Below are 24906 nucleotides of genomic sequence, written 5' to 3'. Positions count from 1 at the left end.
CATAAGAGTGGTATAACACAACCACCATGTAACTACGTGAGTGTAGAGTTACACTATGCAACCAAGATGTAAGATGGGTTGGGACTGCAAAACATGAGAAAGATGGTTCAATTTTGCCAGATTGCTGAGTTGCCAAGTGGTCATCATCATAATGACTGATAAGGAGTTTGGCTAGTGACTGATAAGGAATATGTTTTGGTATTATATTATTTAAGTATTTTAGCATTTTATGGTATTATGTTTTATTCTCTGTTTTTGATTATACAGTTTGTTAGTTTGACTTTTGCGGTTTTGATTATTTGTGGTTTTGATTAATATGTTCTCCCTAGGAATCTCCAGGTCTTCTAACACAACTCTGCCAGAAGTTGACCATAGAAAAATTTCTAGAGAAAACACTTTTCTAGGCATTTGTAGCCCCCCCCCCCCCCCCAGCATGATTTTATGATCAACCTGTGGCAGATGCTGACCATAGAATTGCATTGGAGGACCTGGAGATTCCTAGAGAGATATTCTCTTAGGTAAAAAGAATATTGCTTGTTTAATTTGTGGTTTCCGCATTTATGGGAATCCTTCAGCTAATGTGGAGGGCCCACTGCATATGTTTGATGTTCCACCCTTTGGTGGAAAGAGCATTATAAATAAACATTATATTATTATTATAGTATTGACATCTGTTAAAGCGTTATAATATTTGTTATCAATTTAGATGTCCCTACATCAAGGATGGGAATTATGTAGCCCTTCAGATGTTGCTGGATGTGATTCCCATCATTCCTCACCATTGGCTATCTTAGTTAGGGCTACTGAGACTTGCAGTCCAACAACATCAGGAGGGTTGCATCATTCCTACCCCTGTCCTAGACACTAGTGTTGACATTATTCTATGATTTATCTTCAAGGATTAGGAAGAGAATCAGAGGGACTCCAGAAATGGATCCACATATGGTCCTGCCCTGGCTCTGACTTAGAGCTCTTGTCTGCTAAAAGTAGGACCACCCTTACTGCTCAAGTTGTGAATGCCAAAATTGTGTCTGAAGGTCTCCACCATTTGTGTGCATGTAGAACCTTGTTGATATTAACTTTTAGAAACACAGAGTTCACGTCACATTGTAACCAAGCCAGAGTCTGAAGCCCCAAATTGATTTTTCCTCCCACTGCTATTAAGCCATTCAAAAGTCTTTCCCGATGTCCAATCAAGAAATGGGCCAGAGATTTTTCACAATGGGCCTTGATTGGCTGCATAGTTTGTGTGTGTGTGTGTGTGTGTGTGTGTGTGTCAGTGTCAGGAGAACTTCCAAGTTGTGTTCCATATTCCCGAGGTCTTATCATTTGCATCCATTGATTTGCAAGGCACAGCCTTTCAAGACGTGCTGCCGGCTGTTGCTTCAAGTAACAAAATGATTGAAATCACGGGTGACAACCAGTGCAAACAACTTAATTTTTGCTCCCTTCACTTTACCAGACTAAATTATTCCTCTGTTTGTCAGAACAGGTTATTGTAAATGCATTTAAAGCCGTCAGGAAAGAAATGTTCATTGACTGAGAGCCCACCTCCCAAATCAGTCCTATTAGATAAAACTACTGACCTTCACACTAGTTGCTAGTTGGGGGGGGGGGGGATGAATGGTCAGAAAGCCTTGTAGTGTGGGATGCATTGTAACTGTGATAATGGAAACAATGGTGATATCTGTTCGACAGTGGAATGCACTCCCTCGGAGGGTGATAGAGTCTCCTTCCTTGGAGGTCTTTAAACAGAGGCTGGATGGCCATCTGTCAGGGATGCTTTGATTTGGATTTCCTGCATGGCAGGGGGTTGGACTGGATGGCCCTAGTGGTCTCTTCCAACTCTACGATTCTATGATTCTATGATCTTTAAAATCTTTCTTATTTTAATGTATCCTTTGAAAAGGTAAACCTTATGATCCAATGGCAAGGACTTTCATTGAGGCTAGTGGTGCTGTGGTGACTGGTGGCCATTGGCACTGGGATGATGAATCCTCTCTGGGATTTAGATTGAACTTTAAAGGTGCAATCCAGGCTTTCTCCTAGATAAGTTCAGCACTGTGGGTAGCTTTTTTTATGTTAGAAGCAAAGAGGGGTCAACACTGGCCCTTCCATCTCTATAATTCTATGAAATATTTGAAGGGATGTCATATTGAGGATGGAGCAAACATGTTTTCTGCTGCTCCAGAGAATAGGACCCGGAACAATGGATGCAAGCTGCAGGGAAAGAGATTCCACTTCGACATTAGGAAGGCCTTATTGATGGTAAAGTCAGTACTGTTGACTCTGACAAGCAGTGGTTCTCTGGGGTTTTAAGGAGGATGCTTTCCTAGTTCAGTTTAGAAGTGCTGAGACATGTTCATGCAAAGCAGGTATTCTACCACTGAGGTGGTACAGCCCTCTCTCCATGACCTCCTTGCAGACCTGTAGACCTGGTGTGCAAAGGTGGATTTCAAATTGCCCTTTGGAGTCTGGTGCTGATTTAAAACAGAATTCACGGAAGATCTGATGTCAAGTTTTGGATATGCGACCAGACTGTTAGGCTTCTTCCATGAAAATTTGTAATGAGTGGACTTGACCACATCCGTTCTGGAATTTATCCAACATTTTAAAATAGCAACACCTTCCTCCTCCTCCTCTTCCTCTTTATTTATGCCCTGCCTTTCCTCCAAGATTAGAAGTCAAGATGGGTTATAAATTACTCATTGGATGTCAGGGGATTCATGTGTCATTCTAAGCCGGGATTGAGATCAGATAATGTCAGACCCCTAGGACCTAGAATTATGGAATTGGAAGAGAGCCCAAGGCCTTGCAGAAAGACATCATTGAAGCACTCCCAACAGATGTCCATCCAGTCTCTGCTTAAAAACTCCAAAGAAGGAAATTCCATCATCCCCCAAGGCAACATGTTCCAATGCTGAACAGCTCTTACTGTCAAGAAACTCCTCCTAATGTTTAGGAGGAATCTCTTTTTTACTTATCATGTAGCACCATCCAAACCCTTTGGGTTTCTAGCTGCCTTCCTACCGTCATTTATGCAATTTTGGGGGGCAAGAAGGAACAACCAGGCAGGGTCCTGGGAAAAGTACAATGAGATTGGGAGATTCTACCAAACATTTTAGATTTGACTGGTCTTCCATACATTTGGTACCAGTTGTGCAATGAATCCCTTTAAACTGTATTGCTTAAATGGTAGTTCATGGAACAATCCCAGTTCTCAAGGCATTTGCTTCTGGGAAAGAAAGAATAAGTTGCAGTCAATGGGCACAAATATGGCTCCAGTTCGTGGTACCTTGGAGGAAATAAGTGCCTGTCCCCCTCCTCAGATACCTTGAAGAACACTGTCTGGAAATCCAGAGCTGGGTTTGGTGGTAAGAGTCCCCTTTTGAAAACTAACTTCATCAGTAGAGCAAACAAGTAGCATTTGAAAATCTGAAATTTAGAAGCTAAGTCCAACCTACGGCAAGCCTCCTAGAGTTTTCTTGATAAGATTTACTCAAAGAAGGCTTGCCATTGCCTTTCTCTAAAGACAGGAGAATGTGGCTTGCCCAAGGTGAATTTCCATGGCTGAGGAGGGATTCAAACCCTGGTCTATCAGAGTTGTAGTCCAGCATCCAAACCACTGCGCCACACTGTCACTTTCCCACTTAAAATCTCCCAATCCTGACTGGAAGACCTCTGCTCCCCTCATATTGTTAGACTCCAATTGCTCTCCTCTGCTCCCAGCCTGGCTGGTGGTGAGCTTTGATGGGAATATTTATTTGTTCATTGTTTTGTTTAAAAACTTTTATCCTTCCCTTTGTTTTGGGACATCAGAGTGACGTACAATATAGAACCATTTAAAACAGTTCCAGATTAAAACCATACATAATTTAAACAAGATAAAAACATATTAAACAATGCAACACTTAATACAGCTTTACAAGCAACAACAGTTTAAAACCACATGCATGTACACTTTGAAATAAATTAGTCCCCAAAGGCATTCATAAAAAAACATGGTTTGGCTTGGTTTGGGAAAGAAAGCAGGATTGCTGTATGTCAAACCTCCAAGGAGGGCTTCCACAACTGGAGCATCACAACTGGGAAAGTCTTCCCTTGTCTCTTCCCACATCATATTCCCACTGGTGTGACATTGAGGAAGGCTTTTCTGGCAGATCTCAATTCCCAGGCAGGTATATGTACATATGAGAGGTGCTCCTTCAAGTATGGAGGCCTCAAGCTGTACAGTCAAACTTCTATATCCACAGATTCTTTATCCATGGATTCAAGCATCTGCAGTTTGATTTTGCCATTTTATACAAGGGACACCATCTTACTGTACCATTGTACTTAATGGCACTTGAATCGCCACAGAGTTTGGTATCCATAGGGGGTCCTGGAACCAAACCCCAGCGGATACCCACCATATATGGCAGACCCCCATATCTGCAGAGGTTATGTTCCAACACTTCTGTGGATACCTGAAACTGCACATAATAGGGAACCCTCTGTTCTTCTTCATGGTCTCTGCAAATCACACATGGGTTATTCTGCACCTGCACAGAAAGTCCCATTTGCATGAATTCGCAGATGACCACACCAAGAACTACAGTTACAGGTAAGCAACCTGTCCATTCTCAATGAGAAACATTACATCTGTCCCAAGCATATCATAGAATCACACTGGAGGACCTTAAAATGCCTATAGAGAACACTTATCTAAGCATTTCTAAGTCCTCCAGTACAATTCTGTGGTATGCCTGGGCCAGATGTTGACCATAGAATTGCACTGGAGGATTTAGAAATGCCTAGAGAAATCATATTTTTTTGGATGTGGGTAAGTGAAACCAGGGATACTGAATTCCTTTATATATGGGCCATACTGTAATTCTCAAACAATAGTTCATATAGATTTCCCATTGTGATTCAGAATAAAATTTGATTTTGTGTGAAGCTATGCATGTGTGTGTGTGTGTGTGTGTGTGAGAGAGAGAGAGAGAGAGAGAAACTCTACTGTGACAAATGGAAAAGTGAGGCCTGTTTTTCCTCTGTATTTCCATGTGGCACTTCAGAACTAGTTCCTTCCTACTCACTCACCACCTTAGGTGTTCTTACTCTATGAACTGCTTTACTTGCTACTCCCTCCTAAGTTTGATTTGATTTTGAATCATAAATTTCAGAGAACTCTAACGGGTGTATAAACAAGCATTACCACAAGAGCTCTTTGACTGAAAAGCAGACCAAAACACTGCCCTTCCTCTAGCAAGCCTTGCATGATATACCATCAATGCAAAATAAAATGCATCATTGCATTAATTGCATTGCAGTAGTGAAATTTATGGTTTTCAAAACCATCACAGCTTGCAAATTGGGTCTTTGCAAAGTTACTAGCCTTCAAATGATTTTATTACGTCTCCTGCCCATCTCAATCTAAAATTTTCGATCACAGGTGAGTTGTTACAGGAGGGGAAAAGGAGAGCTTTTCCTCACCCTTAAAAATTCTGCCCCCAAATGAAATTTTCCTTCATTCCCCACATTTCTAGAATTGCAGTAACTTAAAACATAAGCATTCGGAAATAGGGCATCCAAAGAAAAGGGGCAAGCAGACTTACAAAGGGCATAAAACACTGTAAATACTGTGTAAGAGTTCTCGGTATGGACAATTTTCATTGTGCCGCTCTGTGAAATTCTACAAATTTGGGGACTAAAGGTACATTTCATTTGATGGGACAGAATTCTTATTTGGGGAGACAGTGCTCGCATCCACCACACCAATAGCTAAACCCTTGGCAAGCAAACATTTATTGAGATGTATCCGATGATCATCCTCACTTGTCAGACAACAGATGACAAGACATTTTTCAGGTGCCACTGCTGTTCATGAATAGGCACTAAGGACATTCCTCTTTCTCGTTCATTGGTAGCATCGCCTGGCCAAGATGGACATGTCAACACAGATCTCCCTCCAGTGTCCGAGCAGATCATGCAAACCCTCAATGAGCTGGCCCGATCCTTCCAGGAAATGGCTGACCGCTGCTTATTGGTTCTGCACTTGGAAGTCAGGTATGGTATATGACTGACTGAATGGAGGCCCTGGTATACAGTTTATAGCTGGTCCCTTTGTCACAGCCTCCTTTGTCACCCATTGGACTTTGTCACCAATACATTCTTTACATCACAGATGAATAAGGCTCCTTAGAACAAACATATTATTATTATTATTATTATTATTATTATTATTATTATTATTAATAACCTTTATTTATAAAGCACTGTAAATTTACACAGCGCTGTACAGACAGTCTTTTTAATTGGACGGTTCCCTGCCCTCAGGCTTACAATCTAAAAAGACACGACACAAAAGGAGAAGGGAGTGGTGGTGGGGAAGGGGCCTGTCTAGTAAGATAATACATATAAAATACATAGCAATACAGGAAATGATTCAATAAAACAGGCAACAAAAGAACAACAAATAGCAAGTGACTATTATGCAATGCCTGGGAACGCTGCCCTGAACAGGATGGTCTTCAACTCTGTTTTGAAGCTGGTTAAAGAAGTGATGGCTCTTGCTCGCGGGGGAAGAAGGTTCCAGGAGTGAGGGGCAGTGAGTGAAAAGGGGCGAATCCGAGATGGGGCAGAGGAAATCCTGGGCTGGGACAGCAGCCCTTGACTACCAGAACGGAGGGCCTGAGTGAGAAGGTGAGGAGAAATAAGGTCTGATAAGTAAGGAGGGGCCAGCCCATGGAGGGCTTTAAATGTCGACAGCAGGAGCTTATACTGAATGCGGAAAGGGAGGGGGAGCCAGTGAAGGGATGTCAACACAGGAGAGATATGGTCACAGCGGTGGGCGGATGTGATAATGCGTGCAGCTGAATGCTGGACAGAAATTAAAGGACGGAGGTGAGAAAGAGGAAGCCCATACAGAGCCAGTCCATAGCTTTCATCCCATATTTCATCCCTAAGGCCTCCCAGTAATTTCATGTCCAAAGATTTCAGCCAGCGGATTGCACATTAAAACTCATGCACTGAGCCTATTGTGCTCTACCACAGATCCTAGCCATTCTGTGTAGGAGAATGCTAAACAGTACAGGTTGACTATCCTTTAATTGGAATTCCGAACCCCAAAATACTAAAAAGCCCAAAATTGTCCTCCTGGGTGGCTGAGATAGTGCCACCTTTATTTTCTGATGGTTCAGGGTACATCAACTTTGTCTCATGCACAAATATATTAAAAATATTGTGTATAAAATTATCTTCAGGCTGTGTGTATAAGGTGAATACAAAACATAAATAAATATAAATACAAAATACAAAACATAAATAAAACACTTGGGTCCCATCTCCAAGATATCTCTTTATGTATATTTAAACATTCCAAAAATTAAAAAAAAATCTGAAATCCAAAACACTTCTGGTTCCAAGCATTTCGGATAAAGGGAGACTCAGCCTGTACAGTGAATGCAGAGCTGCCCTTGGGTGCTGGAAGCCTAGGTTCAAATCAACACTCAGCCAAGATTTAGTCATAGTAGTAAAGCATTTATGACCATTTCTAATCTGAATGTTAAGTCCAGACCATAGTGAACACCACAGATTAGTGCCATAGAGTCTTGGTGCTGGAGGGACCTTTATTGTATTATCTTTGACAAAGTATTTGTATTGCACTTCAACATGTTATCACTGTAATCCCTCCAAAAACTCCTATAAAGTAGGATTATATGGTTATATTCACAGTGCATATGTGGAGTGAAGACTGCATTTCAGAGACTGTTGTCTTTCCAAAGTTTCCTAGATCGTTCATGGCAGAGAATCGATTTTAACTAACTTGTTCTCTTACATCCAACTAATTGTTATACAGAAAAGACATGGAAAGACACTTGATTTTAATGCAGCAGTGATGGTCTCTAAACTCAAACATAATAGAAGTAAGGCAGGATTAACCCTTACTATAATGGAGTACATGCATGAAAGAATCTTCCCCCAGCTACTTATTTCTTTGTAGGAGAAAAGATACACATAACCTATTTTTTCCTGCATGGATAGAACAACCGTTTGGGGAAGTGGGAGGGATTTTGAATAGAAAAGCATCCCATCGGGAAAAAGATTAAAATGCACCTGCTGGTTTGTTGTTGTTGCTATATGCCTTGAAGAAAACTCCAATTTATGGTGACCCTACCCTAGGATTTTCTTGATAGGATTTATTCAGAGATTTTTTCCCCATTACCTCCTTCTCAGGCTGAAAGACTGTGACTTGCCCAAGGGCACCTAGTAGATTTCCATGGCTGAGTAAACATTTGGATCCCGGTCCTAGTCCAAAACTCAGACCACTTCACCACATTGGATCTCCCTTCACCCTGCTGGTATTCCAGTCAAAAACCAAAACAAAACAAAAAGATATTCAGACAGATAGCTTTGTTAGTCTAGAATATCAGTATGCAAAGGTATCTTATAGCACCTTTGAGACTAACTGAAAGAAAAGAGTTGTAGCATAAGCTTTTGTAGACTTCATCTGCTTCCTCCATGCCTTTGAGGAAGTAGATCAAGTCTGTGAAAGCTTATTCTACAACTTCTTTTGCACAATTACATATGTACTCATGTATAAGTCTAGAAATTTTAGTTAAAAAATTGACCTAAAAAACCTGAGTCAGCTTATCTACAGGTCAATGTAAGTACAGTAGCCCCTCCATTTTCACAGGCGATCCATTCCAGAACTCCCTGTGAAAACAGAAAATCACCAGTATTCAAGCCCCTGAGGGTTTTCTTTGAATTGCCAGCAGATTTATCTCCTGAACCAGCTTGTCCTTCATCTGGAGACAGCCAAAAGGAAAAGACATTTGGCATTTTGACTCAGTGCTTCTCAACCTTTTGTCTTTCACATGTTTGGGACTTCAACTCCTAGAAGCCCCAGTCGTCTTGGCCATCCATGAGGAATCTTGGGAACTGAAGTCCAAAACATTTGGAGGACCAAAGATTGACAACCACATTTTTAACTATTGACATGAAATTTATCTAAGCATTGTGGACCTTTGTGTGTATTTTCCCCATGGCAGAGGTGAGTCGGAATGACACATGGAAATGCAAGTTATAGTTAAAGCAGAAGTCACCAACCAGGGTCACCTCTCCCCCTCTATTATTATTATTATTATTATTATTATTATTATTATTCTATTTCAACTTTAAAAGAAAAAAGTAGTAAGTTGTCATTTTGTTCTGAGAATGTCACCTTTATCAGGCAGCTTTAGTCAATAAAAGGCCTGCCCTTTGGGGGAGCTTTTAGTGACTTGGCGCCAGCCACGGATCAGTGTTAGTGTTCTCAAAGACACATTTTGCACAAAATCAACTCTCCCGCTGTGCAATCAACAATGTTTTCAGAAAATCTTAATGCCAGTGTTGCTTCAAGGTCAACGCAAATCTCTCAGCACTGAGGGAGGGGTACTTTGGGGTGAGAACAACATGACTTGCCTTTTGTAGTTCATTACATTTTTGCTAAAACCATACTGGGCTGGCAGAGCTGCTGCTCAGTCCCCCTTTCAACTGCAGCTAAGAAACCAGAAGCTGGCCTTTGGTAAGAGTGGGAGCTGCCTCCCTGGAACAAATTTAGACACTCCCTCACCCCACTCTCCCTTTGCCCCTGAATTAAAGAGGTTTCTCCCTCTATCATTAACTGTAAATTAAGAGTAATGAAGATCCTGCTTAACAGAATTTGAAGTGAGAGACTTCAGAATCTGGCAGTCCTGGGTAGGTTTAGCCATAGCTAACCCAGAGTTTAGAAATGTTATTTTTGGGGACAGCAACTCTCAGAATGCCTCAGCCAGCATGGATCCAGTGGCCATCCTGCTTGACCGTTCTTTATGTTCTACTCCAGAAAATGAACTTTCTCAAGCTTTGGCTTAATGGTGGTTAAAATAACAGCTTGTGTGTCTCTGTGCCTTCAAGTCACCAGTTGATTTATGATGACCCCATGAATTTTGTCGGGTTTTCTTTGGCAAGGAATATTCAGTGGTGGTTTGCCAGTTCCTTACTCTGAAACAGATCTGACAACACCTGGTGTTCTTTGATGATCTCCCATCCAAGTACTAGCCAAGGCTGACCTTGCTAAGCTTCCAAAACCAGATGGGATCTTCTGCCTTTAGGATATTCAGGTTATTGAGAAGTCCCTGCTTCAGGGAGAGGTGGGACTGTGAAGACAGCAGTAGTGTTCCCATGGGTGACTTTCAGGGCCATAATGTAGATCTGTTAACATTTTGTACATATCAGACTAAAATCGGACAGCCAAGTATCCATCTTGCCCATCCATCCCACCACCAGTTCACCAGTAGGATGGCAATGCCAGAATGGTGCAGGTTGAGTATTGTATTATCCAAAATGCTTGGGATCAGAGGTTTGGGGATTTCGGAATATTTGCATATACACAATGAGACACCTTGGAGATGGGACCCAAGTCTAAACATAAAATTCATTTATGTTTTATATACACCTTATACATATAGTCTGATGGTAATTTTATGCACAACATTTTTAATATTTTTGTGCATGACACAAAAGTTTATGTAGAACGAACCATCAGAAAGCAGATGGTTTCTCAGCTACCCATAAAAAAGGTTGGGATTTTTGGAGTATTTTGGGATATTTTGGATTTCGGAATTCCAGATAAGGAAGACTCAGCCTGTACAACCAGTACTTAGAATCCATCTCCCTAATCCTGAAGCTGCACATCCACAATCCTCAAAATCTGTCTACCAGAGAGCATCAGGAATTCCAGGGTGTGAACCTGGAGCTTTTGGATATGCAGCTAACAAAGCCATAGTCAAGTGAGCTGAATTGGGTTCAAGCCTTACGATCATTTCCAGTTTCAGAAGGATCTGGGACTTTCTAACATCAACCGCTGTGACTGGCTACCAGTACAAAGCCTCCAGACTGGCCAGGAGAGATATAACTCCTGGCAGTCTGACCTCCAGCCTGGCTCTGACTCCAGCCACTGACCTCAGAGACCGCATAGAGGTGGATAATATTTCTCACTCTAGATTCTCTGCCCCCAGGCAAGAATGGGCTTCTCTAGCATTCTCCAAGCACATATTTGCCATTTCTCTTCCTCTCCCAGCTTTAAGCCCCTGCTTCAGAACTGCTTCATTCAAGCAATCAAGGCAACCGCAAACCCCATAATCTGCAATTGGAATGCATTATGGAAATTGAGTCCATTTGCATAAATGTATGTAATTGACACACTTTACAAATTTTGCCTTTTGTACCATTCAGTTCAGATGTATCTTGGACATCCCCATGAAGGAACAAGTTGAGAGACAGAGACACTGGTTCCTTTCTCTACATTTCCCTGAGTTTCATCCAAAGAGGGGATGATATACACTTCTCCCATTTGGACAAAAGCCAGACTTTTTATATGTCCAGTAGCATCAAAGCCAGCATGGTTCTGTGGTTTGAGTGGTAGACTAGGACTCTGGGAGACCATGGCTTGAATTGCCTCCCAGTCATGGAAACCACAGAATGGCCTTGGGCAAGTCACACTCTCTCATTCCTTAGAGGAATGGAGTGGCAAATCTCATGAATGGAGCATTCTGTCAAGATCCTGCCCCTTATTCCACCATTTATCTCACCAGATGAACAGTTCTGCCTAACTCACTGTTACGACCATATGTGAAGACTTCCACAATCCCACTGCTACACCAAGAATGAATGCTTCCCCTCGTTCTCACCTCAGCCACCAATGTAAGGACCCACTGCTGTGGCCACCACTGCAGGGACGTACTAGATCTACTAGATTCCCCACAAGGTTCCTGAGTGGAATATTATGCAGTTTCTATCCCCACTGAACACCCTCTCTCCTTATTCTCTGCTGCCTACATAGACATCGTGTCTGAACCCATTCTTTATATACATAGCTTTGCCAAATGTCAAAGCGTATGATACACAAAACCAGTACTTTATTAATTGAAGCTTGAACATAACAAAAGAGACTTAATATTTTAATATATCTAAAACAAATATTTTACCCTCACACTCTTCTCTTTAAGCTATTTACTTATTTACTTACTTTATTTATAGGCCGCCTGTCTCCCAGGCTGGGACCCAAGGTGGCTTCCATAAGAGCCAAGGTGGCTTCCAGTTTTGACTCTTAAACCCTACTCATTAATCTCTAAACCTGACTAAGGCTGCTGCCACACTGAATTAATCCAGTTTGACACTGCTTTATCTGTCATGGCTCCATGCTGTGGAGTCCTGGGGTGTGTTGTGTGTTGTGGCACCAGAGTTCTTTGACAGAAAAGGCTAAATAGCTCACAAAACTGCAAATCCCAGAACTCCATAGCATTGAGCCATGGCAATTAAAGGGGTGTCAAACTGTCTTAATTCTGCTGTGTACATGCAGCCTGGTTTAACCCTAATCCTCGTTCTTCCCAATTTTGGGGGGAAAGCAGGATACATCATATTATTATTATTATTATTATTATTATTATTATTATTATTATTATTCACCCCACACCCTACACCAAACTCTCCACTCACAATCCCCTCCCACCAGCCCCTTGCCTGATTACTGCTATTACCCAATACATATGGAACCAAATTATCTTAATAGAAAACAACATTCTCTACAAAAAGTCCATAACATCACACATTCATCATGTCATAACTGTGAACAGAGCAGTCTCATGTGCAGAGCTGAACGTGCACATAGGAGCCCTTGTGTCTATTTGCATGCCCAGATTGCAGCCGTTGATTAAGATAAGTAATGCTCTCCGGCTAAATATGAAAACATATGATCATCTTTTCTTCCCAGGGTTCACTGCTTCCACTACTTGATTCCCTTGGCCAAGCAAGGAAACTATGCCATTGTTGCCAATGTCGAGAGCATGGACTATGACCCCCTGGTGGTGCGCCTCAATAAGGACATCAGTGCTATTGAGGAAGCCATGAGCGCCAGTCTTCAGCAGCACAAGTTCCAGTACATCTTTGAAGGTTAGTTTCCTTCCAGGAACTGGGCATCAGTGGCACATACAGTTTGGAACAAAAGTGATGAATGCCCTTTTTGGAGCAAAATAAGCCTTACTGAATCCGAATATGCAGGTACAGACTAAGTCAGATTGAATTAAGACATGAGCTTATGGAAACTGATGTTCAACTGGGGTAATTCACATGGAGGTGGTAGATCTTTGGGCAATCTGGACTGCTGTAATTGCAAATGGTGGGCAGAAGGTGGAGTTACCAATATCACATGTTTGGAAACTCTCTTCCCCCACGAGAGAGAAAAAACCTCCACACAGAAAACCTAGGCGTCTGTGGAGAAGGGTTGGGTTTATTGTTACTTCATGGCATACTGGTTTCCTGTGTGGCAAGGATGGCAAGGGCACAAATAAACTTTCAACCATTGTGGGTCTCTATTTGAAGCCATACAATCCCAGACAAGGATTTTCCCCACCAGCGAGAGAGGAGATACCTTTCAAAACATCTGAAAGCTTGCTGATCGCATGACCCTTGGGTGTCTTTCTGGATGATGGTGAGATCACTTGATAGGACCTGGATTTCAATTCCTAGAGGTAGGAAGCAGATGCGGATTCACTCTGGGAGCCTCATCAGTTGGAATCCAACTTAACTAGTTATTTATAATTTTAACGTTTTTTGCCACTCCACAGTTATGGCAAGGGCTCCCCCCAATTATGAAGGAGGGGAATAAGGAGGATGAACAACTTTTTTTAATAGAAATACTTTGATGCCTCTTCCAATTTGAATCAGATCTTGAACCAATTTACGACATCATAAAACAATAACAACAATAAATTAAATTGATGTTATTGTGGTGATGCAGTTGCCAGGTTGGATTATGGGATCGGGCTCTTTTCTTTTATCTTTAACAGACTGTGGAGAAGACAAGGTACTATAAAGCTCCATTAAGGATAATGAAGGTATCTGTCCTGCTCACCTTCCTAAATCCAACGGAAGCTCTGGTGTGGACACTCCTGGACACCCCCTCCCTCCTACTTTATAGAGAAGGCAGTGTCTATGTTGGGAGAAGATAGTGCAACTGAAAAAGTTGGGGTTCAGAAGATGTGGGAGCATAGGTAACTTTGCCCATCTTGATAGCTTTATGGTGTTTCATCCCACTCCACAGTCTATTTACAGGAGCTGCAATCCCTTTATTCAACCTGACCAACCCTATCTTGTCATTAAACACAAACAAAATCATTTCCATGGTTGGCAGAAAGATATGTTTGCAATAAATGCCTAAACCATTCCAAGATGAAATAAATTACAGAAAGATGAGTGTGTCTATATTGTTACAGAAAGGTGAGATGTCTGTATTGGGCCTGAATCTTGTTGGGTATCCCAACTAGCATAGATCAGTTGTTGAATGACGAATCAACATTCAGGTATAATACCATTGCTTCAGTGCATCTACTCTAGCTGGGACTTCCAATAGGATTCAGGCCCAGGTGATCATACAAAGGTAGGCAACATCTCATAGACCCAGCATGGTACAACTCTGGAGACCAGGGTTCGATTCCCCACTCAGCCATGGAAATCCACTTGGGTGAGTCTCAGCCCCAGACAACCCCATTATAGGGTCACCATAAGTTGGAAATGACAACAACAAGGCAACAGCTTACTTGAAGACTTGTTTCTTTCGATGTGAAGCCCCACCCTATTCTAAAGGCTCAGAGTGGACAACAAAGTGCTAAAAATGATTTCTAAAAAAGCCTTCCAGAAATTATCCCCAGGCAGCATTTATCCCAGAGTGAATTCTTCTTGGCCATATATAAAAAACCTTTTACTTCCACAGTGTTGAGGAGGTGACATTTCTACTGTCTGCTGTGCTTGTCCTGAACATTTGCAGACAGAGAAGGAATGGTAGGGGTACAGAAACAAGCACTAGCAGTGTGGTAGCCCCAAAGCAGAATCGACAGACACCCGAGGATCCAACAAAGTTCCGGAGTGCTGAGCTGTTTCTGTGGATTCTCTCCTAGCATCCTAAACAGCCAGCCCCACTCTCACATCTCTCCCTTCCCTCCACCACAGCGTTTCTTACATTACATTTTATTAACCAGGCCAGCCAAAATTGTAAAACTAGCTTAGAAAGAATTCCCCACTGCAAACATACACTGAATTTTTTGTCATGTTTGTCCCAAGAGAATTTGGTGCTGTAGAAAAGCAGAACATTAGCTGCTTCACATACTCCATTAAGCAGAATCAAGTTATTTTACAAGTTACCATTGTGCAGAAAGATTTTTTTTTTAAAAAAAAAATCCGCTTCTTATGGTTGCCTGTGTATGAAATCTGTCCCACGTTTCCTATTCCCTCTAGGTCTGGGCCACTTGATTTCCTGTATCCTCATCAATGGGGCCCAGTACTTCAAGCGCATCAGCGAGTCGGGCATCAAGAAGATGTGTCGAAATATCTTCATCCTTCAGCAGAACCTGACCAACATCACCATGTCACGGGAAGCTGACCTGGACTTTGCAAGGTTGGATGGTCACTCTGGCCCTATTAACATTGGGATGAAAGGTTGAAGGGCAAAAGCTGAACCTGGGAGCACTTGTGGCAAGGGTTTAGTGCCCAAGTGCCAGCTTGGTAGGACTTTCCTTTCCCCATATATGAGAAAACACATTGCTAAAAGTCTCTATAAATCACTGTAGCAAAATAGCCTGCCCTCTCAAGCAGGCAACTATCATGCCCACAAATGGGGAAGCATATGTTTTGGCTCTTGGAGCCTTCTTTTACAACATCAAAACTGCTCTTTCGTGGTGTCAGATTAGCTGCACAAACCATCACTTATGATGTATAGTTTGGCTCACTTGCTCAAGCCATCTGTGTTGCTGAGCACCAAATCATTCCTTGCAAATCGTCACCACCATTTGCTCCTTCCTACTGCCTCTTTCTCGCCTGCTCAGATTTGGACAAGATTTGGTCTTACATTCCTAAATGTGCAGCGTGAATGTTGTCTCATACCACAAATCCTGTGTTCAGGTAGAACTGTGGCCTGGGCAGTTTTTCCATACACAGTTTTGCAGTCATTCAGCACAGGCCATGAAGTAGCACCAAGGCTAGTGAAAACAAGTCTTAGGAGCACATACACCCCACACCCTGAAAAATTGCATTGATTTTGCAAACAGATAGAAGCACAGATCGCTCACTCACTAGTTCTCTCTCTCTGGCCGATTGTCTGTTTAATCTTGGTATTAGTCATTTCAGCAATGGGCAGTTGAATGCATGAAATATTCATAAGGATATTTTTGGGGTCAGAAATCAAAATGCCTGTCTGGATTGAGTGGGGGGGATATCTTTTGTTCCTATCCTCCCCTCCCTTCTTTGGACAAGAATAATCCACCCATAATGGACAGGGAAACGCATACAGTCTTTTGTCCCCTTTTTTCCTCGCCGTCTTCTTCTTCCTCGAGACCAAATTAGATGGGTGAAGAAGTCTGACTTGAGCAGATTTAGGGGGAACAAAGTCCTCTGGCAAGCTTCAATTATTTGGATTCTCATATGGGGAATGATCTCATTATTGAGTTAGCCTATTCATAATAACATTGACATGGGGAAATTGCAAAACCCCGAGGCAGAGAGGTGGGGGGGGACTCCATTACCAATTCTCTCCGGAATATAATTCTCAAATTCAATCATTTCCTTTTAAAATGATTTAAAAAAAAAACATACACACACACATACAACTTGAAATGTTAACTAAATTAGCTCAGGTTTTTGGCAGGAGGTGCAGGACTCGGAACATGTGCCAACAACAACTGGCACCCAAAACGAAGACCTGAGCACAAAGGACGGTTGGCAGGACTTGGCATCACAGGAGAAAGAGTCAAGAGAATAAACTGAGAGCAACATGAGCATGGGAGAGTGAGGTTGCTCTGTGGTTCAGAATGCATCTCTTCTAAGCATTTGCCATGTGTTGGTGCTAGGGTTGCCAAGTGAAATAAGGGAGGGGGCTCCTGTCCTTTTAATGCTTAGCAGTACCTGCTGAAATTCCCCCTTCTCCACAGCTGTTACAGGGACAGGAACCCTGTCTCTCATTTCACTTGGCAACCCTAGTACCAAGATCTCCTTAAGCAACATCTGCTGAATTTCCCTCTTCTGTACAACTAGTCAAGGGACAGGAGCTCTGTTTCTTGTTTCACTTGGCAACCCTAGTACCAAGACCTTCCTAAGCAACGTCTGCTGAATTTTCCTCTTCTACACAACCATTAAAGGACAGAAGCCCTGTTCCACATTTTACATGGCAACCCCAGTACCAACTACCCCTTAAGCAACATCTGCTAACTTTGAGCATGCCAGCAGCTTCTGTATGGTGGCTGTATAACAGTGGCTTCCTATATCCAACTGTATTGCTAATATGGACTCATCCATCCCAGGTGTCTGACTTGGGCTGCCTTGTGTGCATGGTGAGATTCTTTTGTCACACTCCGAGTCACTGTTTGTGTTTATGCAGCACCAACTGAGCACTAAATATGGCAGAGGTAGAAAGTGTGCAGCCCTCCCGATGTTGTCAGACTGAGACTTGCAATGGCCCTAGCCTGTATAGCCATGGTGAGGAATACTGGCAGTTCCTGCTCATTGACATTGAGTTATTGTTGGGTGCCTCCAACTTAGGATGATCCTAAGGAGAACCTATCATGAGATTTTCTCAGGCTGAGGGTGTGTGTCTGGCTGAAGGTCATCTAGTGGGGTTCCATGACAGAACAGGGAATTGAACCCTGATCTCCAAAATCATAGTCCAGTGCTCATGCTGGCTCTCCAACATCTAGAGCAGTGATCCCCCAAACTGTGCTCTTTAAGAGATTTTGGTATTCAGCTCCCAGAATCCCAGACCATTGACCAACATAGCTGAGGCTTCTGGGAGCTTAAGTCCAAAATCTCTTAAAGGGCACAGTTTGGGGATCACTGACCTAGAGGTCTAAGCAATTCCCCTTGGGTCAGTTTAGTTCACTGTATGAATAGACGAGCTTTCTTGGAGCTCTTCAACAAGCAGTGCCTAACAAGGAGAATCAGGACTGTGTACGAACTTGGAGTGTGTTTGTGTCTGTAGGTTAGCCATAATTCACTGGCCAATCTCACATAACTATATGCAGGCATTTCAAGTTGAATGATTTCAGGTAGCCAGACTGGAAAAGATGCCCAATGGAAACTAGCCACTTATGGTCAGAGAAGACCACCCTAAACTAAATCATCTCATGGAGCACCTCTGTGGAAAGCAGCTTCATACATTGTGTGTGTTTGAGAGTGATGATGGATAAATGAAGCAAACTCGGTTTCCCTGAAAGATCCTCTTGCAATAGCAGATTGTTCTGCGAGGTGTGATGTGGCTCTTGATAAGCAGCAACCTGGGAGGAATGCAGGCTGAGATGTTTTGGAGCCAGTTCAGTTCCTACTGAAATCTTTGGCAAACGTACCAAAAATTTGTTACCATCTCATTTTGACGCAGGGCTGAGGTGACAACATGCATTCACTTGGGGATGCAGATCTGCTTTGGTGCCAGTGCGTTGTGACAAATGGGACCAGCTTGCCAAGGTCCCTTTTCTGCTGTCATCGTGTGGGTCTCTTGTTTTTAATTTTGTTCTGTAGCAAGCTGCAGGGGTTTTCCACTCTGGAGTAATCCAGAATGTGTCTGTTCAAGCAGTGGGGATTTGATAATATAATGCTGCCATCTACTGACTCTTTCTGGTGGTAGACGCATGATTATTTACATTTATTTCCTTTTAAATTAGTATGCTTCGTTTAGAGAGCCAATGTGGCGTAGTGGTTTGAGCGTTGGACTAGGATGCTGGAGACCAGGGTTCAAATCCCAGCTCAACTACAGAAACTCACTGGGTGATATTGGACAAGTCACACACTCTCAGGCCTGTTACAGACTGCCAAAATAAAGCTGCTTCGGGTCTCTTTGGAGGTATGCTATTTAAATGATGCATGCATCCTAAGAATCTGGAAGCTGCACCAAAGCTGCACTCCAGTGCTTAGGAATGAAATGTGGCTTTGGCGCGACCTCCAGACTCTTAGGACCCATGCATCATTTAAATAGCATACCTCCAAAGAGACCCGAAGCAGCTTTATTTTGGCAGTCTGTAACAGGCCTCAGTCTCCAAGGATGGCAGTGGCAAACCCCTCTGAAGAAACTTGCCAAGAAAACCCTCTGATAGGTTCACCTTAGGATCACCATAATTTGGAAATGACCTGAAGGCACACAACAACAACAACAAATGCTTCCATTAGCCCCTAAAGTTCAATGCAGTATATGCATATGTGGCCATGGATTAGTCCCAAGTAGAGTAGATCTGTTCAGTCAATTGTTAGAATCATAGAGTTGGAAGAGACCGCAAGGGCCATCCAGTCCAACCCCCTGCCATGCAGGAAATCCAGATTAAAGCATCCCTGACAGATGGCCATCCAGCCTCCGTTTGAAGACCTCCAAGGAGGGAGACTCCACTACACTCCTAGGAAGTGTGTTCCACTGTCGAACAGCCCTTACTGTCAGGAAATTCCTCCTAATGTTGAGGTGGAATCTCTTTTCCTGCAGCTTGCATCCATTGCTCCGGGTCCTAGTCTCTGGAGCAGCTGAAAACAAGCTTGCTCCCTCCTCAATATGACATCCCTTCAAATATTTAAATAGGGCTATCATATCACCTCTTAATAATAACCTTCTTTTCTCCGGGCTAAACATACCCAGCTCCCTAAGGCGTTCCTCATAGGGCATGGTTTCCAGACCTTTCACCATTTTAGTCGCCCTCCTTTGGACACGCTCCAGTTTCTCAATGTCCTTTTTGAATTGTGGTGCCCAGAACTGGACACAATATTCCAGGTGGGGCCTGACCAGAGCAGAATACAATACTTCTCTTGATCTAGACACTATACTTCTATTGATGCAGCCTAAAATCGCATTGGCCTTGTTAGCTGCCACATCGCACTGTTGACTCATGTTCAGCTTGTGGTCTACTTGGACTCCTAGATCCCTTTCACATGTTGTCTCCTTAAGCCAGGTGTCCCTCATCCTATATCTGTGCATTTCATTTTTTCGCCCTTACATTTCTCCCTGTTGAAGTTCATTCTATTAGCTGTGGCCCAGCTTTCTAGTCTATTCAGGTCATTTTGAATTTTGATCCTGTCCTCTGGAGTATTAGCTCCTAATTTGGTGTCATCTGCAAATTTGATAAGTATGCCCCCAATTCTGTCACCCAAGTCATTGATAAAGTTGTTGAATAACACTGGGCCCAGGACAGAGCCCTGTGGGACTCCACTGGTCACTTCTCTCCAGGATGAAAAGGTGCCATTGTTGAATGGTGAGTCAGCACATAGGTGCAACCAATTGAATCACTCTAGTCTGGTCAAAACTAACAATAGGATTTTGGCTCTTAGCATGTCCTTACAACTCTGCAAGGTTAAATGGAGAGCATATTTCCTAAGAATAAAACCAAGTAGTGCATTGCCCACGGATTTCATTGGAAGCCAAAGGGGCTCCAGAATCTCTGCCTGTACATTTTTGTCTTTGAAATTGTGAGAGCGGTGTAGGCATGTGTGAAATGTCCTCTCTGTTTCTGATATCAATGTTTCTTTCTTTCAAAAGAAGACCTAGTTTCCATTCATTGCCCAGAGGTTGGTTAATCGTAGTTACAGGTGCAGAGATGCACACATATATTCTCAGGGAATTCTTCCATGTGCAAAACTGAGGACTAGAGCAGAACCACCAACGGTTTGCTTCCTGCCTTTGGCTGTAAATGAAGGACCTGGAATACAAACAGATTGGAGAGCAGGGTTTGGGCCAGTAAGACCTTATGGCTTCCATAGCAGAAGGCTGAAGAATGCAATCCAAATTTCAAACTGAGTCTTAAAGAAGCACTCCAGGATGCTGTTATTCCCCCAAAATAGGTTTAGTGCCTTTAAAATTCAGCATGAAGCCCAGAGTGGATTCACTGCCTCAATGACATGGGAGCCTGGATTGGGCTCTGTCCTTGGGGCCAAGGCACATCTTTCATGAGCAGTTCCATTCCTTGTGCTCTAATTCAAAAATATAACCACGTTAGTCTGGATCGGTATGCAAAGAGATCTTGTAGCAGCTTGGAGACTAACTGAGGAATTGTAGTTTGTTGGGGCATCAGAGCTCTCTAATAGAGAAGGCTAAATGCCTCACAAATCTACAATTCCCAGAAATCCGTAGCATTGAGCTGTGACAGTTAAAGCGGTGTCAAACTGAATTATTTCTGCAATGTGGAAGCAGCTCCAATTAGTCTCGAAGGTGCTACAAGATCCCCTTGTGCTCCAGTCATTCACCTTTCCCTTTTATCCTTAGAATCTCTCCCTGGATCTGGCGTTCAGGCCTCAAAGTCCCGGTATACTAAACAAATGGCTGTACTGTATTGATCAGTGGGCTTGGCATGGTAATGTGTTGCAATTTTTAAATGAAAACAGGCACAGTTGAAGAAAATAAAATCAATAAAGTCCGAATACATAAAAAGTTAAACTCCCTGAACTGTTTATTTTCAACATTTATAAATGACGATGCAGAATCAGGATGCAAATCTTCATAAAATTTGTTTTCACAGGCCAGAACAAATACTATTGGATTACATTTTTCTCCTCACTGCAAGATAGTTGCAAACACCTGCAGCTTGTGAAGACTATTTACAGTTTGGGACTTATTCTGTGCAAAAATATATAAATAAATAAAATGCATGTTTTATGCAGAAAATATTTTCTGCACAGGAAAAAAGGTTTTGCTGTGCAGAAAAATCATTTGCTTCACAGAAAACATTTTCTTGGCATATTAAACGTAAAGCCACTCTGAGACCCAGTTCTGAGAATAATAATAATAATAATAATAATAATAATAATAATAATACCACCTGCACAACAAAGTTTTCTGCACAGAAACGCTGTTTTCTATGCTAGAAATTTGATTTTTGTGAAGAAATGTTATTTTTTTGCTTTGCTTTTGTGATGAAAAGGCTGTTTTCTCTGCAGGAAACTTGTTTTTTGTGCAGCAAACACAATTTTCTGTGCCAAAAAAAATCATGGGCGTTTTTAATGCAGAACAAATCTTGAACTGCAAAGATTTCAAATTTTCTTTCCATCCTTATATTCAGATACAAGTAGCCCTCCAAAATGATTTATATAACAACCAAAAAAGCCAGATAAAAAAATATCAAATCAGTGTGGAGAGATACTTAAAGGGCAAACCAGCTGGTCTTTACTTAGTGCTGAAAAAGATAATAGCACCAGAAAAGCTTGTGTAAATCTACAGTGCTATATAAATAAAGCATACTAATAATAATAATAATAATAATAATAATAATAATAGGTGACAACAGTGGTATCACTAGGATTGATGTCACCCAGTGTAGTAACTCATGATGTCTCACACATACACATGCCCCTTGACTTCCTCCCATATCACCCCCATACAAAAATCTTTAGTACATAATGTATTTTGCACTGATATTACTCAATAATTTTAATCCTGTTTATCACTGATGTAATGGCAATAGTCGTGACATAAACAACTACCAAAATTAACAGTATACCTTTACATTACAGTATCATAGGCGCAGATTAAATTCATTTATATTTACATAGTTTCATGTTCTTAAAGTAAAAATTTGGTAAGATTTCAGTGTTTTTAAAGACAATTTTGAAAGAATTTAAAAAGAATTAAAACCCTGAGGCCTCTCATTCCTGCACCCACCGAGTCTTGCCTCCGTCACACCATCTCTTCTGCTGAGCTTCGAGGTTTTAAAGGAATGCAGGCAAAAACCACAGCCCATTTCTGCCAAAAGGTAGACATTTGGGGAGCAGTGGTATCACCCGCTAAGGGAGTCCCCTGGTACAGTCCGAACCCCTGCACCCCGTTAGTGACAAGGATGTTCCAAAGACAGGGAGAATTAAGAAAAGTTCCTTTCTAGGGATTAGAACACCTACAATCCCTCAGGTGGTTTGGCCATCGGTTGTGTTCGATATGGCATCTAGTCCGAAAAATACAGCAGATAACAGAGGGACAGACAAAAGGGCCTGCAGTGAAGATCACAGGGCCAGCCTGCGAAGAAGGAAGCTTGTTGTTGCTGCTGTTGTTGTATGCCTTCAAGTCATTTCTAACTTATGGCAACCCAATCTTGGGTTTCCTTGGCAAGTTTCTTCAGAGGGGCTTTACCATTGCCATCCTCTGAGGCTGAGAGAGCGTGACGTATATGAACCATGGTCTCCAGAGCCCAAGTCCAACACTCAAACCACCACTATACCACACAGTCCTTGCAAAATTCTGGCCTTGTTCCAGCTTTAAAATAGTAAAATAAAGAATTACATCCCTCTTAACAGCGCCTGCCTGAATTTTGCTTTATGTTTGCACCAAAAGAACACCCTTTGCTTAGTTTTCAATTAAGAACTTGGCTCCCAAAAAATATTTCCTTTCCTTTCATAATTTCCCCCTCCTTCTCTTGTTTGTCATCTTCCCTGTAGTTTCTGCTGAGCTCTGATCTCGGCGCAGCTTTAATTAGCACTAATTAGCACTTGTGCTCCATTAACAAGAAAGCCCCAACTGTGGCGGATTAAGCGCCAGCCCCTCCGCTTTGCTGCGCCTATCTCTCACTCTTATTCCCGTTTGCATTGGGTGATCAAAGGGGAGGCGCCGGAGACGCAGGCAAGAAAGCAGGGTTGCCAAGTCCAACCGCAGCTCCATGGTCTGCCTTCAAGGGAGAATTTAGGGTGGCCATGAGTCTGGGTCGACTCAAAGGCAGTTAACCACCACCACCACCTCATTCTTGGTTATAGTAGTGAGACTGTGGGAGTCTTCACATTATTAATTTATTTGTTTACAGTTCGCCCTCCGCATTTGCGGCTTTGACTTTTGCGGTTTGATTTTTTGCGGTTTTGATTAATATGTTCTGCCTAGGAATCTCTAGGTCCTCCAGCACAAGTTTGCATGAGGCTGGCCATGGAGTTGTGTTGGAGAACCTAGAGGATCCTAGAGAAAGTACTCCTCTAGGCATTTGTCAGTCCCCCAGCATGATTCTCTAGTCAACTTCTGGCAAATGTTGACCATAAAGTTGCACTGGAGGATCTGGAGATTCCTAAAGAGGTGTTCTGTTAGGTAAAAATAGTAGCCTTTTTTTTTATTTGCCGTTTTTCCACATGCACGGGGGCCCTTCACCCCTAACCCCAGTGAATGTGGAGGGACCACTGTATTGTATTTATATTTATATTTATAAATTACAGTAGGACCTCCACATTCAATGAAGTTAGAAACACAAGACTCCCATGAAAGTGGAAAAAACACAATTTTGTTAAAAAAAATTAAAACCTGAGAGAACATCTTTCTAGGAATCTCTAGGTCCTCCAGGACAATTCTATGGTCAAGACTTAGCAGATGTTGGCCATGAAATTGTGCTGGAGGACCTACAAATGCATAGAGAAGTGTTCTCCCTAGGAATTTGTAGGTCCTCCAGCATGACCTATGGCAGATGTTGACAATAGAGTCACCCTAGAGGACCTAGGGATTCCTAGAGAAAACATATCAATCAAATCAGTGAATAATCAGATCCACAAACGTCAAGGCTGCAAACGTGGCAGGCCAACTGTATTTTTATTTATATTAATGGGACTTACACATATGGAAGGGATAGTGAGTTAGGCAGAACCATTCATCTGATGAGATAAGTAGTGGAATAAGGGGAAGGAACCTGTGCGCAACAATGGGACAAGAGGAGATCCTCACGCTGGTGGCCGAGGTAGGGATCAGGGGAAGACCTCATTCTTGGTAGTAGCAGTGAGACTGTGGAAGTCTTCACATATGGTGGCAGTGGTGATGTAGGCAGAACCATGGCTCAACGTTGTCAAGCCGTTGGCCTTGGCTCAGTGCTGTGGAATTGTGAGGATGCTATGGAATTATCTATGTCAGAGTTGACCTGAAGGCATGTTCTCTCCCCCTGA

At 42.4% G+C, this 24906-nt stretch overlaps 1 protein-coding gene across 1 annotated transcript in view; it reads left to right on the top strand.

Moving 5' to 3' along the window:
• Positions 1 to 24906, top strand: part of EXOC4 (exocyst complex component 4) — a 510603-nt gene that overhangs the window by 452686 nt on the left and 33011 nt on the right. The window contains exons 15-17 of the mRNA XM_089527458.1: positions 5910 to 6048; positions 12776 to 12954; positions 15295 to 15454. Coding sequence (XP_089383584.1) covers positions 5910 to 6048; positions 12776 to 12954; positions 15295 to 15454 — 478 coding nt within the window. The remainder of the gene's footprint in view (positions 1 to 5909; positions 6049 to 12775; positions 12955 to 15294; positions 15455 to 24906) is intronic.

The sequence above is a fragment of the Sceloporus occidentalis genome, unplaced genomic scaffold (genome assembly GCF_023333645.1).
Source record: "Sceloporus occidentalis isolate IW3139 unplaced genomic scaffold, rSceOcc1.0.p SCAF_5, whole genome shotgun sequence".
Lineage (NCBI taxonomy): Eukaryota > Metazoa > Chordata > Lepidosauria > Squamata > Phrynosomatidae > Sceloporus > Sceloporus occidentalis.
Note: the sequence above shows the minus strand (reverse complement) of the source record. Positions and strands in the feature narration are given on the sequence as shown.